Consider the following 15575-nt stretch of genomic DNA (forward strand, 5'->3'; position numbering starts at 1 on the left):
CGTAATCTGTCAGTCAGTGTTCGGGCGCGTGGGCTTGGCGTTCAGGTCAGCGGATGCACACCTTGTTTTCAGTGGCATGTTTTTCCTTCTCCACTTTGGCCAAGGTGAGCTCCAAGTCATCGATGTCTTTCTTCAGCTCGGAGCACTCGTCCTCCAGCTTCCTCTTCTTGGCAGTTAGCTCGGCGTTCACCTCCTCCTCATCCTCCAGTCTCTCGCTCAGTTCTTTGGTTTTGGCCTCCAGTGAAATCTTGTTCTTAATAAGCCCCTCACATCGTTCCTCTGCGTCTGCCAGACTCTCACTTTCCTGTTGAAGAGGGAAAAAAAAAAAAGCACAGTTTGCATTTAAACCCCAACACCAGTCCCTCCCCATTCCATCTAAAATACACAGTGTATTCATAAAGACCAGACAAACATAAAGCAGCCTTGATGTGACAATTGGGTCTACACATATCACTCTGAAACTCACATGTGACTTACATTAACAGCAGCATCTTGGCAACATGTGCACTCTCTCTACTTACAGACTGAATCTGCAGACTCAAGTCGTTCTTCTCCTGAAGCAATGAAACCATTTTAGCTTCCAGCTCCTTCCTCTTGGTCTCAGCTTTGGCTAAATCCTCCTTACACTTGGCGAAGTCCACTTTCATGGCGGCCATCTCCTTCTCGGTCTCAGCGCTCCTCAACAGTGGCTTGATCTTAAAGTAGAGCTTCATCCATGGCCAGTGTTTCACATTCATGAAGGAGCGGATGTTGTATTGGACGATGTAAATGGACTCTCTTGAAAGTGTACGAGTTTGTTTTTAGTTTTTGGCTTCGAAATAATAAGTACATCCATACAGATCTACAGTATAATTGTGCATGTGACAAGTGATCAGTGATTTTAATCTACCATACTTGTGATTACCTCCTCTCCATCATTTTCTGATACTCCCTCCTTCTTAGGAAGCCACGACACAAGGCCTGAGTGATGGTGATGAGAGAGGCCAGTTTTTCATCCCTCATCTCTTCTAGCAGACCCAAGAGTCCAGCTTTGAAGAACACCTTCAGGAAACAGCATTTGGTCGTAACATGAGACACTCACGAACACTACATCAAATTACCTGCCTTCTCCGCAGTACAAAAGAACTATACAGCTTGTGATTCTCAAAGAGCCAAAAACCTGACCTGCTTACTTAGGATAATCCACAGACCCTGTGTGCAGTTTCTCACTTTAAACTATGTGTCTTTGTATCGCCAGTCAGAAGGAGGTGTGCATCTACTCATGGACAAGAGGCTAGCTGACTTTGGAGCTCAACCAAGAAGGACGCTACCAATGTTTGCATCACAAGCATGAAACTCTTGTCCATCAGAATCAGAATCAGAATTTCCTTCATATGTCCCATAAATGGGAAAATGTCTTCCTCAAAGCAGCCAAAGGACAGTGGAATTGTAATAAACAATGATTACAGTAGAAAAAACAAAAACAATATAATAAAAAAGTAAGAAAGAGAAAAAGAGACAGAGATTTGTTTGGCTCTTGAAGCCTCACAAGCAGAATGCTGTATAGTTCCCTTATACTGGATAGAAGGCTGACATCTTTGCAGCTGATATCTACAAAACTTGACAACACACACCGAAACTATCTAGAGGATAAAAAAAACACGACTGTACAGGAAATAGGGACAACACGTGTTTTTGATTTTGGGTATAACTGTCCCTTCAACATATGGAATCAGGCAAATGTGAATAACCGTCCACATGTGACAGAGGCGTTGCCTCACTTTGCCAGCGCCACATACTGAACAGGACCGTTGGATGCAGTGGCAGCAGCACTACAGCTCAAACACGCTGAGGCCTGTTGCATCACTCAGAATCATTTACCTTGGTGTGCCCAAACTTATACTGTGTGTGATCCACATCGATAGACCCCAAGAGCTTCTCAGCAGCTTTCTTGTTGTCAATGAACTGTCCCTCAGGTATCACACTAGCATTCAGTACTTTGTACCTATAAGACAAACCCTTGTTAGAGAATGGGTTTTTTTTTGTTTTTTGAAGTCTCGAACAACCTGACCTCTGCTTCTAACCTTTGCTTGAAATCCCCGTACAGGATCCTACTGGGGAAGCCCTTCCTACAGATCCTGATTCCTTCCAGCACACCGTTGCATCGCAGCTGATGGATGACAAGGTGGTGCTCCATAATGCCTAAAGGTCAGCCACAGCCACATTAGCATCACACTGCCTGAGACATGATTTAAATAGTCTGATAAAGAGTGTTTATCATATGACACTTACCTGGAGTTTTAGTCTCATTTGGAATTAAACACCGAACAAAATGAGGATGGGTGCTCTTAAGGTTTGTCATCAGCTTTCCCAGATTCTCCTGTTAGAGATAATCAGTCACTACACTGTCGCACAAAAGCTGAGCCATAATTTCCTTGCTTTACTATTTGTAATTACTCAAGGGAATACATTATTATTTCAGTATGCAGTTACCCGGAAGAGGGCTGACACAGTCTGGAAGGACGAGCCCTTCTTCTTTGCTGCTTTCTTAGAGGCACCGGCTCCACCGGTAGCATCTAGAAGAAGATGTTTTTTTTTTTATCTACGTCATACAGATAGACCTTAAGGTGAACACATTCTTTCAGATTCTTACCATCAGCTGTGGAATAGTTAGAATATAGGAAAGCCAGTAGTTTGAGGCTAGCTTTCTGGTAGAGCTGGACTACAGTATCATTCAGCGGGTCCTTGTTCTTGTCCAGCCAGCCCGTGATGCTGTAGTCCACAGTGCCAGCATAATGCACCAGGGAGAAGTGAGCCTCAGCCTTGCCTTTGACAGGCTTGGGCTTCTGGAAGTTGCCGGATTTTCCCAGATGTTGGTCATACAGCTTGTTTTTGAAGGTGGTGTCGGATGCTTTGGGGAACATACACTCCTCTTCGAGGATGGAAAAGATGCCCATTGGCTGATGAGGAAGGAACAACTCCGTTGTAACATATAAAGTCATTCTGCGGAGGCATGTATTTCTGTGACATTGCACAACATCGTATCCATGTAAAGTAACCTTTTCAATGAGCTCTATACAGGCAGCCAGGTCCATCCCAAAGTCAATGAACTCCCACTCGATGCCTTCCTTCTTATACTCCTCTTGCTCCAGCACGAACATGTGGTGGTTGAAAAACTGTTGCAGTTTCTCATTGGTGAAATTGATGCACAGCTGTTCCAGACTGTTGTACTGCAACGCAAAACTTTTAGAGTAGAACGACTTCATTCGTAAGAAATTCCAGCAAAAATCTTTGCTTCATGGCGACTTACGTCAAAGATTTCAAACCCAGCAATGTCCAGGACCCCGATGAAGAACTGCCTGGGCTGCTTGGTGTCCAGCATCTGGTTAATGCGGAGGACCATCCACATAAACATCTTCTCATAGACGGATTTGGCCAGAGCACCGATAGAGTTGTAGACCTGCGCAATGACAGTGAGTTCCCAGTGAGTTTCTGCTGCTCTGCCACCCTGCCTGTCTGCTCAACCTAACAAGCTCAGAGACACTGCAGTAGCAGCGAAGAGTGGCTCCTGAACCGCGAACCCAGAGAGGAACGGCAGAAGACCGGCAGAAGGGTCTCGGAGATTGGTGTGTTTACCTGCAAAGCTACTGCTCATAAACTGCCATAAATGGAGTCGTTTATGACCCAGGCCTACTGTGTGAGTCATTAAAGCCATAATAATCAACTTCTGGGTCAATAATGTATCAAATAATATTTGAATGGAGCTGTGGACGACATGTTGGAGATCCACCAGTTGGTGGCTGCAACGTGGTACTTAACTTAAATGGTTCAAAATGGCTTCCAAATATCTGTATATCAGAGCTGTTTCACTGAAAACTGCCTCCTGCTGGGACTTGATACCGGTTAGCACAGCTTTGAGGCTGTTTTGGACATGTGTTTTCTCCCAGCTCCACAGTATTAGCTACAGTCAGTTTAAGATAAGCTTATTTTGGTGAACATTTTAAGGAGTAATGTGCTCTTATAAGTGGCGACATTAAATTCATAGTACCTGCTGAACTGTCTGCCCTTTGGTCACATACTCGTTGCCAACCTTCACTCTGGGGTAACACAGAGCTTTCAGCAGGTCAGCAGAGTTCAGACCCATCAGGTAAGCTGCTTTGTCAGCCACTGGTCAGAGAAAAAGATCAAGTCAGAGAACTATGAAGCGAAGTGTGAAAGGAGAGAGGATAAGTTAGATCAGAAGAATCCATGTATGATAATAACTACAATCATGAGAAGAAACAAGGGATTCAAAGATGAAAGTAAATCCAGCTCACCCTCTGTCCCGTCTGGCTCTGCTTGCTCCTCTCTCTGCCTTTGCTTGAACTTCATATTCCCGTAATGCATCACAGCACCTGTGAGCTTGTAGATGCCAATCCTCTCCTCTCCAGTGAAGCCCAGGATGTCAATAGCACTCTGGAAGTACATCACCACCAGGCTGATGTAAGGACCAGTGAAAACTAACAGTGAAGGAATAAGAAAAGGTTGTAACTCACATCCGTGGCCATCAGCTCCTCGCTGTCATCAATGCTGGCCACGCAGATCTCCCCTTGGCTCACAAACGGGAAGTCGTAGGGGTTGGTGGTGATGAGGAGTGTCTCTGCATGGAAAAGTAATCAGCCAGTCACATCCGAGCCTTGTAAATCACACACTTCGCGTACGATTTCACTTAGAACACAAACAATGAGACACATGCATACAGTCGCACTGTTACACACTGATCTCTCTTGTGTTACCTATGAGCTCGGGCTTCTTGTTGGACATGATCTGGTAGAAAATATGGTAACTCCTCTCCGCAGCCAGCTGAAACGTTACTCTGGATTTTTCCAGCAAGTCTGTGAAGTAAAACTGGATGAGCCTCGAACAAAACATTGCATGTCTCTATTGCGTTGTGAACTCACAAGTTTCAATGTCGGCGGAGGACAGTTTCCCTGTGGTACCAAAGTGGATTCTTATGAATTTGCCCTGAAAAACAAAACAATACATATAAAGGAAAGAGGCTGGTCAATCAGTTACTGGCACCAGCAGAATCCCTATCTTTCAACTCACGAAACGGGAAGAGTTATCATTCCTGACAGTTTTGGCATTCCCAAAGGCCTCCAGCAGTGGGTTAGCAGAGATGATCTGGTCTTCCAGATTCCCCTGCAGAAACCACGCAGATGACACATGATTTGGTTACAGGTGTGTGCATTGAAACGTTAGAAGTCAACTAAAAAAAGCATCAATTCTTTCTCATATTACATGTAATTTTCCAGAGGCGGCAGCATCTTTCTTCCTGTCCGCAGTCCCCGCGATTGTTGCAAAGTACTGGATGACTCGTTTGGTGTTGACCGTCTTTCCCGCACCAGATTCTCCGCTGCGGAACAAGACACACCGGAAATGTTTTATTTCCCCTTATGACAAAAAGTATCAAACACAGGCTGAAGCATTTGGATCAACATGCAGCTTACGTGATAAGGATGGACTGGTTTTCCCTATCTACAACAGATGACACCACAGTCATGTCAGAATGACACCTGGCATTGCATCAGAAATTTATATGTAAAGGAATGTAACAACAATTTGAGTTCACCAGTGAGCATGAACTGATAGGCGTTGTCGGAGATGGAGAAGATGTGAGGTGGAGCCTCCTGGCGCTTTTTGCCCCTGTAGGCCACCACGACCTCTTGGTTGTACACTGGGAGCCACTTGTAAGGGTTCACAGTGACACAGAAGAGCCCAGAGTAGGTCTGAAAAGTGAAAAAAAAACATTTGTTTGGGGAAACAATTATTTGGTGATTTGATGGTCAAAATATATTTGGAGTTTGTGTTAAATAAGACAACTTTCTTTTCAGAAAGTTTCTTACATGAGACAGAATAACCAATGTGAAATGCAGTACTTTTGCGTATAATATTTACAGTCACACATTGTGTTGGATGTTTAAATAGAAGCTCCCCTTACCTGTATATATCATAACTAAATTATCACAACAGGTTTATGTAATTATTTTTTAATTTAATTACATTTAGTTTTAAGTTTAAATTTATGTCTGTACAAACTCATTTCAACACCCGTATTTACTGTCTATATTTAAAATCTGTATATAAATATTTGCTGTTCATTCTTGCACTATATCATGTAAATATGTATATACGTCATTTTTATTATTATTATACTATTATTATACTATTTCCTTTCCTTTTTAATTTTATTGTCTATTTTATATTGTCTATTTTGCTATTGCCCTTGTTCTTGTAACATTCTGATGCTGCTGCGACAAACAAATTTCCCCGTCTGCGGGACATTAAAGGATTTCTGATTCTGATTCTTATTACATTTAAATTAATTCAGTTTTATCAGATTAAGTTATTGTTTGTTTATGTATTTATTATTTTTCATGTACTTGTAAATAGAATACTTAATGACAGTGTTTTAGGCATAATTTTTTTGAAATTATCGACATCTTTTGAAATGCACACTTGTGCACAGCACTTTCAAAACAGTACCAATTGAAAAAAAAAGTGAATCTCTTCTCTTGGCAATGAATTGCTGATGCTCTTTGCAGCAAGCACAGAGAACCGCTTGATGCATCACGTGGACTTTTCTTTTTACATGTGGCTATGGGGTAGCAGTCTGACATTATCTGGTTTCTTTCTTAAAATCTAAAATCTTTCTACTGTTACTGCAGCTCTGATGTTGGTCTGCATGGTGTCGGTTGAGCGACAGCTCCTCCGGCATCGTGTGAGAATGACCACCATCAGCTACGGTAAGCGCTGCACTACTCACATAGATCATCCACGCTGCGTAACGCTCTTTGAGGTTGTACAGCACGGCGGCCTCGTTGAGGTGGGTCATCATGGCCATGTCCTCGATCTTGTCGAACTTGGGCGGGTTCATGGGGAAGATTTCATCATCCTTCACCGAAACAACCTGTGAGGAGAGATGAGCTCGTCATCAGCAGAACGATATGGAGAGTGCATGGATGATTAGCCTCGTCCACTGCGAACACACCTGTCCTGCGTTAGTTTTCACGGTGGCTTTGCCGCCGTCTTTGCTTTGCAGAGTGCCTTTGACAAACAGCTCCTTTGGGTCCACCACAAACACTGCAGTTTTGGCATCAAAGGGACGATTTTGGGCTTCGATTCTCTCTCTTTCAGGTCTCCTCAGGTACGGGGCAGCCTCCCCAAACACAGCCATCTCAGCATCCGAACTCATCTCTGCAACACAGCCCAGAGGGAACTGAAAGATCCAGGGTTAAAGGTTAGGGATGCTAGAATAATCATTATCATTCATCATAATCAATACCAACTCTTACCTCTGTGGGCTATAGAAGGTATGTTTCTGTATCCTCCACCTGAATCACAAACGAGATGCCAGTGAAGTCAGTATCTATCACACCCACACAACAATGACACAGAAGCACGCCCTCACCAGCAGCAGTCCCAGCCGAAACATGTGCACGGCTTTGACCCTTACTGCTTTTATAAGGTCCCCCCTCGGTGCCTTAGGAGACACAACAAACGCCTATATTTAGGTCAAAGCCGCAAATGAATGTGGGTGGAGAGAAGTGATTAGCTTGGCATGCCATATCATGGAGGTGTCGCAGAGCTTTTGTTATAAATCTGTGGCAGGGAGCAACTGCAGCTCAAGAAAAGAATGAATGCCAAAGGAGGGTGACCTCTGCCAGACAGCCAGCATCACAGAGATGCTGAAATGTTCCGTGCGTGCAGCGACTGACACAGTGTTTGTTTAGCATCTTCGTTCCTGTGTTCCAAAGATTAAGAACCACACAGTGCGATTAAAGATGATCTCCGCTAAAAGCAGCTGTAACAGAATTATAAACTGGAATATCCACAACGTTAAGTCATTTGTTATATACGTACAAGTTTACAGTGGTCTGTGACACTCGGGAGCCAGTACAAGGGGGGGTGGTATCAATCTTGTCATCTAATTCTCATGAAGAAAATTACTACTCCAATGGAATGGAAAATATGAAATGAAATAATATTTAACGAGTATTTTATGAGTGACTTTTTTGCTACACTTCCCAGTCCCACGTTACTCTGCCTCTGATTGGCTTGCGTCTGCCTTTTTTGCATTATATTGGTTCTAGTACTCTGTGCTGAATACATCCAACAAGTTTTTGATTAGAGTAGATAAAAAAAGGTGCCAAGTTCAACTTCTAGGTGCCATTTTCCCATCGCAGAAACTGAATGAATCTGACAGACATAGGAGAACAGTGAGAACTGCACCAACGCCCCAGTGCCTGTCCTCGGCTGTCTCTGGGTCAGTCAGTGCACCGGCAGCAGGGCAGCCCAGCAGGCACTGACCTGTCCACTCTGCCTAACTGGCCCAGAGGACAACGGTAGCGAAGAGCTGCTCCAGAGGAAGAGTGACCTGGAGAGGAGCGGCAGCAGCAGCAGCATCGGGGAAGGAGGCAGAGTATGTATACCAGGGGTTAAAATACAGTGTAATTACAGAATGCATGGTAACGCCTCATTTTCATAAAAATGTCAATGAAAATTATGCTGGAATCTGTTTTTCGTGCCATGTGTCTAAGCAACAGGTTTTTGATTTGACTTACATTTGAAACAAAAGTCCAATCAAACAGTCTCCGAGGCTTATAAACTGTTTTGAACTATTACACAAAATGTATCTGTGACCACCGTGATTGCTGTTACAGACTTATAAATAAAGACACAGCTGATGAGGACGGCTTTAGGGATTACAGTGGACTAATGGTCGTGTCAGAGATTTGGAGTCCCCTCTTTTCTCCTGCCATCATCTCCCAAAGAGGGACACTGTAGAACAGTGAGGCAAATAATAGACTGTATAAAAAATACTTTAACTTTAAGATGTCAGGTGTAACATTTCTGCACTAAAATATCTGCATATATAAATATAATATAACTACTTCTAGTCCGTTCATATATAGACCCCTAGTGGCTGAAGTTCCATATTCTGCATTCAAAGACAACAGTTGAACATTTTCAGAAATATTAAAAATATAAGTAAACAACCAGGATGTGAGGCAGACCATTACTGTGTGTTTTAAACTGGGGTACAGGAAGCCTGTCTGTGTTCAAATATAAAAAAGATACACCTGCTTAGTCCTGGAAAGTTTACACAGCAACATGTTGCACCTTTCTTTTACTTGCTTTAAAAACAAATGCACAAGTTAGTGAGATCAAGATCTTAATCACAAGTGCAGTGATGCTCCACAGGGGCGGCCAGATCCAACAAAAACATGAAAGTTCCTTAGCTCCTTTAAACACGTAACTGCACGTTATAATTAGTGAAATTTAAAGGTGTTGCTTGGCTTTTAATTTTCGCAGGAGCAGTTTCCTCTGTTTCCACTCTCTATGCCAAGCTAACCACATCCCAGCTCCAGCTCTGCATCTAACACACAGACATGAGCATGACATGTGATCCTCTGATTTCATAAAAGAAATCCCAACAAGATGCTCTCCAACTTTCGCTTATGACTTTTTCTTACACACCAGCCCAACATCAGTACCATTGTAACAGGGCATTAAATGAGTAAACAACTCGTGAGTGAAGTCAGGTCTTCAAACTGTCACTCATGTGTGCCACGATCGGGAGATTAGACGGCTGTAAACTGACAAGGAGGGTGCTAAATCATGAACAAGCAGCCAATGAACCTATGAGTTACGCTGCCTCCATCTTAAATGTGAGCTACTTTAGGGAATTAATCAGGAGTGAGATATTCTTGGGGACCGTCCTCAAAGGGACACTGACACTCAGCGTGAGGACAATGATGCAATGTGGATAATCACTGCAGCCACAAACTGACTTTCACTTGCCTTTTTTAACCGGCATGTGAGTTTCTATTGATTGAATCATAGCTTCAGACATTTTGAATAAGGCCTCCTCATGAGTCTCAGAAAGCCAGAGCGAATGTGGTGGATTTCAACCAGGGTTCATTTTAATCTTTAAAGCAACAGATGGCAAAATCTCATGGCTTATGAGTTAATGTCAAGTCAAGTTCAAGTTGTCTAAATAAAGGGCTGCTTAGCAGAGGTCACACCGTCCATTATCTGTCACCGATGCACTTTGATTTCAATTAATGGACAGCTGTTAACAACTGCTCCTCTCTCTGCTAGAACTCTTTAATCATTATCCATAACTGTAATCAACACCGACAATGCATCCAAGCAATACATTTTGATATGCTGAGCAGATTTATATGAAAACATATTCTAGACAATTCTGTTGATCCAATTAATGAATTAATCCAGATTTGTTTCCATTCACACATACTGTCAGTCCTGATGGATACTGCATGGTCTTCAGCATCTAGTGGTTCATCTTACAATGCTCATCTGTCAATACGATTATCGCAGCCATTTTTAAATAGCATTATATTCTGACCTAAGGAGTAATATCAGGAAATGTTCATTTCTTTGCGGTGTCACCGCTTAGAAACCACAGGCACTTGAAAGCAGCATCTCGTGCATTATAGATAGCCGTAGATAATGGTAGTGACTTAGCGCACATGTTATGAGCTGCTTGGCGATGGCCGACATAAACATAAAAAGATGTCTGTATGCTGCGAGAAACAGGTGTGTACACATTTATGATGAACGCTTATTAAGATTCAGATGGTTTTATTATGTTGTCAGATTTGAAATATGACAACTACACCTCTGTAATAAAAACACATAGGGAGACACAAACTGTTTAACCATTTAAAGGCATGCAGAGGCTCACTTATTTTCTAGCATATTGTGCAGCCGATATGGCACTGCATCATGTTTTCTCCACTGGAGGGGCAACCTAAAGGGAACTTTATTAGATTGTCTTGCACATTAGGCCACCATATCTTGTTTTATCTTCCTCAGGGGCACACAAGGGGCCCATTTTATGCAACATAGTCATCACTCATCCGATCTTTTTTGTATTTTTTGTTCCTATTTGAAACGTCTGAATTGGCTTAAAGTAACATTTTCATAAGTATTAATTCCCCATGTAGCTTTACAGTCTAAACATGAACCTTTGTAATTACAGTACAGTTACAGAGGGTGGTAGCTTAGAGAGAAGTGATGTGGCACTCCTGGATATGTGACAGGGACTGCATGTCAGACAAAGATGGTGGTTAAATGAAAATTGCTCAGTGAGTGGATTAGATAAAACTAGAGTTAGTTCTCTAGTTTTGCCAATAACAAGTGTACTTTTTTTATATACTATATGTTTAGTTTATTCAGATTAGAGCTTGATTGTATTTTCTTTTACCAGTTGTGCGTTTAGTTTCATCATGTTCTTGTTTAGTGTGTAGTGTTTTGTCCAGTTAGTTTAGTTTTTATGTCTGTTTGGGTGTGTGGGTAACACTGGGTTACATACTGTAGGTAGGAGGACTGGCTGTAGGACCATGATGCACCTGGTTGGGCCTTGATATATGACCACCACAGTCATGGAATAATGTAGAACATGTAACTTTGGGATATTACGGTTCTCTGCTTCTTAGAAAGGTCTTTCTGTTCATGCCTAAGAGATAAACGACAGTGAATGTTACTTACTGTCCAGTGAAAGCTATGTAGGCCTATCGCTCCAGTCTCCAGGAGGTGGTTTTCAGCAAGTAAAGGCTTAAATTTACAAAGGCTGACAAAGCTAATGCCTCCTGTTGTCACCTTTATACTCGCCAGATATTCTCAAAGACGGACAGTCACCAAGCTGCAAAGCAGGCTGAGTCTGTGTGGTGGAGGGACGCTGCTGCTCCTGGACGCTCAGCGGGAACTGAACAGCTCTGAGTGACGTGGGACTGATGTTGACATGGCAACAACAAACAACTGTAACTAATAACCGTAGCGCACGAGCTTCGGTTGTCGTTCACCCTAACGCAGAAACAATGTCGGAGGCTGGATCTGATGAGTTTGATGACGAGCGCAGTAAACTCGGGGTGAGAGCTGATAATACAGATGCTAATCTGTGCTAACGTTAGCTGTCGTTAATCTGCCGCTCTTCATGTCTCTGTGCGTTTGTACGAGCAGGAATATGAAGGGGACAGAAACGAAGCAGGGGAGAGGCACGGAGTCGGGAAAGCTCTTCTGCCGAACGGAGACGTCTACCAGGGACAGTACGAGAGGGGCAAAAGACAGGGAGAGGTAGGTTTCTGACCAGACACTGAGACCATGGGTTCAGCAGGGGTTACAGGTCCAACAGAGGCCACAGGTCCAACAGAGGCCACAGGTCCAGCAGAGGCTACAGGTCCAACAGAGGCTACCTTACAGGTCCAACAGAGGCTACAGGTCCAACAGAGGCTACAGGTCCAGCAGAGGCTACAGGTCCAACAGAGGCTACCTTACAGGTCCAACAGAGGCTACAGGTCCAACAGAGGCTACAGGTCCAACAGAGGCTAACGTTACAGGTCCAACAGAGGCTACAGGTCCAACAGAGGCTACAGGTCCAACAGAGGCTACCTTACAGGTCCAACAGAGGCTACAGGTCCAACAGAGGCTACAGGTCCAACAGAGACTAACGTTACAGGTCCAACAGAGGCTACAGGTCCAACAGAGACTAACGTTACAGGTCCAACAGAGGCTACAGGTCCAACAGAGACTAACGTTACAGGTCCAGCAGAGGCTATAGGTTCAACAGAGACTAACGTTACAAGTCCAACTGGGACTAAGCGAACACAGCACACTGAGTCCTTTGTACACAAACCCAGCAATTAGACCATGTACAGGATGTCAACAATGTTTTAATATACCTGAAGCAGCTTCGTTAAAGGTCATTGTAGACTTTGAATTACAGCAATGTCTCACATTCTCTGTTGACTATTAGATCCATGTAAGTCTATGATGCAAACAATATTTCTATTGTGTCCACAACCTTTGCATGGGTAGATAATTGTCTGTGTGACTAATCTATATTTGTTTTGTCTGACAGGGGACATATTGCTTCAAGAATGGCTCGAGGTATGTCGGAGATTATTACCAGAACCTGAAACATGGACAGGGCACCTTCTACTATCCAGATGGCTCAAAATATGAAGGTACAATAACGTCAGAGAATACGAGTTCAGATAATTGCCAGCTCCGGTATTTCATTAGTGAAGCCTCTGAAACTGAACTTCTGCTGTTGTATCTCTTGTCTGTCAGGGTCCTGGGTGGAGGACCTGAGACAGGGTCGTGGTGTCTACACCTACTCCAATGGAGACACGTATGATGGAGAGTGGCTGCATCACGTGAGGTCAGTGGGTATCACTGACGTGTTTGTAGTTTTCATTTCTGAAAGCTCATACTCTAGTGCCGGTTTGCATCCAGCCATGTCCTCGTGTGGCTTAAAGCCTGCCTCGCGCCTTTTATTTAAACTCTAAATCTAAATGCATGAGAATATGAAATCCTCTGTGTCATCTCATTGCCAGGCATGGCCAGGGAACTTATCACTACTACGAAACTGGCTCAAAGTACAAGGGCTCATGGGTGAATGGAAAGATGGAGTCAGCTGGAGAGTTCATCCATCCCAACCACAGATACATGGGTAACTTTGTCAACAATAATGTAAGTTATGCTTTTGATTACTTCTTCACTGAATGCCTGGGCAATGATTAGTAAAAATATTGAATATCTTGGCCAGAGTAGAGCTAGAGGAAGCCAGCCTTCGTCAGATGAGTAACAGGGTAGACACAGAATATTAGCTGTTATAGTAGCTCAGCTTTCAGTTCAATGTAAACCCTCGGGTTGGCCAAAGTTAGTGTTATTCACAAGAAATGAACAGAATTCAAAGTTGGCTCCAAACTGTAGGGGGCAGCATAAACACACACAAACACACACATATGCAGATAAGAGAGGTAAACAGTGGACAGTATGAAGCATGCACTGTGACTGAATTCACACAAAATCTGCTGTGCAACAGTCGGGAAATGATGTTTTATTTCTCTTACTCACTGCTTGGCTCCTGCTGGTCTCGTCGAGCCCGGACCGACTTTGCTTTGCTTCTTGCTTTTAAACAGCAACTGACAGATCCCACATATTACGCCTTTAAATTATTATTTCCTATTGTAGTGATTTGTAAACATGGCCTTTCTCAAAGAAGATTCATTCCCTGTCTCTGCCATCTCATTCTGATTTTGCAGCCTTATGGCCCGGGGAAGTATGTGTTTGACTCTGGGTGTGAGCAGCACGGTGAATTCCACCATGCAGAGCAGGTAACTCAGCATTAGCACCGCCAATTTTTTCATCTGATTTAACTTTAAACTGTACGTACTTCACTTACTGACCATAACCTGGAGAGCTGGAACTTTGGAAAGTCAGATGATAACCATGACAACTCTCTTGATTAAAACTCCAGCCAGCGAACGTTGAGGAGAACAGTACAAATATGAATACACAGAGGTCACCGTACCCGGGCTCCAGGGACGGTTATCGCACCTTAGGAGCCTCAGGAGGAGATGGGGAGGTGCTTCCACCGTCTGTAGGCAGCTGCTGCTGATAGATCTCTCAGAAACATCATGATCTTGTGTCTTTGCACGTATAAGAATTCATTAATGTTATTGAAAATTCTGCCAGAAGTATGATTATCTTTTTTGTGTGAACATTTGCCTGTCCTTAAGCGCATGTTTGACTTGATATGCATGATGTGATCAGCACGGGTGACTATATAAGAAGCTCTGGATGCATGTAATGTGTGCAATCTTTAGTGAGTGTGGAGTTTGCACAACAAAAACTGAACACACTCTGAGGTCTACTGTTGTTTGTGAAAGCATCAAGATGGACATATATGTGCAATTTACATGCAGTGGAAGCCAAAATGTGTCGAAATGATTCATTCTAGTGGATTTCTTCTCTGCACACAAAATTGTGAAGCTTAGTCTCCTTTTCCCTCCATTCTTTGCAGGACGTAGCTGAGGGCGAGTGGGGTGAGTTAGCCTCCACCGCCATCGTCACGTGGATCCCCAAGTGTGTCACCGGCCTGACGCTGTGGACTCCAGGCAAAGAGACTTCAGGTGAACGTCAGCAACCCAATATGACACCCAGGATTTAAAAGATACTGAGGTCATGTGTCAAAATAACACCAACAGAATCCCAGTCATGTAAGATACTTTTTATTAGCCACCAAGTAAACTCTGTTGTTTAGGATATTTTAAAAAATACACAGAAAATCACATTTTGTTGATTCATTCAACTTGTTTCTGTATTGCTTATTCCTACACAGCTCTTAACATTGTTTCAGATCCCTGTTTATATGTGAAAGAAAACCAACTGTGTGCCTTAAAATGTCTTATATGACTGTATTTATGGAAGATGCTCCTGCACCGCCACACCATCCTGCAATGCCTGGTTTGGTCTGAAACAGGGCTAAAGTAAAAAGAGCAATAACACAACACTGAGACCAAGAAAATGATAAAGTACTAAAATCTGCTCTTCAGTCACACTTTTTTTTTAATGTATGTTTCCTTTTATCAGCTGGGGAAAAGGAAACAGCTCCAGCAAAGGAGGAGGCAGAGAGTCAGCCTGCGTGAAAGATACACAACCCTGCATCTTTCAAGCCTTTGTCTACAAAGCTAAATAACAGATATTTCAATAAATGTGTTAATACATCTATTAAGCTAGCATCT

At 43.1% G+C, this 15575-nt stretch overlaps 2 protein-coding genes across 2 annotated transcripts in view; one reads left to right on the top strand and one right to left on the bottom strand.

Moving 5' to 3' along the window:
• Positions 1–15575, bottom strand: part of LOC119009358 (myosin heavy chain, fast skeletal muscle-like) — a 31717-nt gene that overhangs the window by 11772 nt on the left and 4370 nt on the right. The window contains exons 2-22 of the mRNA XM_037080509.1: positions 7010–7237; positions 6785–6928; positions 5591–5747; positions 5469–5496; positions 5260–5374; positions 5068–5160; positions 4920–4983; positions 4755–4853; positions 4515–4618; positions 4296–4434; positions 4028–4146; positions 3290–3439; positions 3039–3209; positions 2633–2939; positions 2473–2555; positions 2272–2359; positions 2064–2181; positions 1861–1984; positions 905–1041; positions 522–777; positions 62–304 (exon numbers count right to left, since the gene is read on the bottom strand). Coding sequence (XP_036936404.1) covers positions 62–304; positions 522–777; positions 905–1041; positions 1861–1984; positions 2064–2181; positions 2272–2359; positions 2473–2555; positions 2633–2939; positions 3039–3209; positions 3290–3439; positions 4028–4146; positions 4296–4434; positions 4515–4618; positions 4755–4853; positions 4920–4983; positions 5068–5160; positions 5260–5374; positions 5469–5496; positions 5591–5747; positions 6785–6928; positions 7010–7237 — 2967 coding nt within the window. The remainder of the gene's footprint in view (positions 1–61; positions 305–521; positions 778–904; positions 1042–1860; positions 1985–2063; positions 2182–2271; positions 2360–2472; positions 2556–2632; positions 2940–3038; positions 3210–3289; positions 3440–4027; positions 4147–4295; positions 4435–4514; positions 4619–4754; positions 4854–4919; positions 4984–5067; positions 5161–5259; positions 5375–5468; positions 5497–5590; positions 5748–6784; positions 6929–7009; positions 7238–15575) is intronic.
• rsph1 (radial spoke head component 1) lies at positions 11699–15566 on the top strand. The gene is made up of 8 exons (XM_037080540.1): positions 11699–11915; positions 12007–12120; positions 12905–13010; positions 13117–13207; positions 13383–13518; positions 14094–14165; positions 14855–14963; positions 15424–15566. Exons 1-8 carry the CDS (start codon positions 11781–11783, stop codon positions 15477–15479), a joined length of 819 nt encoding a protein of 272 aa, XP_036936435.1. The 5' UTR covers positions 11699–11780; the 3' UTR covers positions 15480–15566.

This window comes from Acanthopagrus latus, chromosome 20, assembly GCF_904848185.1.
Source record: "Acanthopagrus latus isolate v.2019 chromosome 20, fAcaLat1.1, whole genome shotgun sequence".
In the NCBI taxonomy this organism is placed as follows: Eukaryota; Metazoa; Chordata; class Actinopteri; order Spariformes; family Sparidae; genus Acanthopagrus; species Acanthopagrus latus.

Excerpts from the sequence above, each read along its gene's own strand:
- rsph1 (XM_037080540.1), top strand. The coding sequence starts at position 11,781 with ATGTTGACATGGCAACAACAAACAACTGTAACTAATAACCGTAGCGCA. Across the intron at positions 12,121-12,904 it reads GGGGCAAAAGACAGGGAGAG|GGGACATATTGCTTCAAGAA; the intron begins GTAGGTTTCTGA and ends TTTGTCTGACAG. Across the intron at positions 14,964-15,423 it reads TCCAGGCAAAGAGACTTCAG|CTGGGGAAAAGGAAACAGCT; the intron begins GTGAACGTCAGC and ends TCCTTTTATCAG.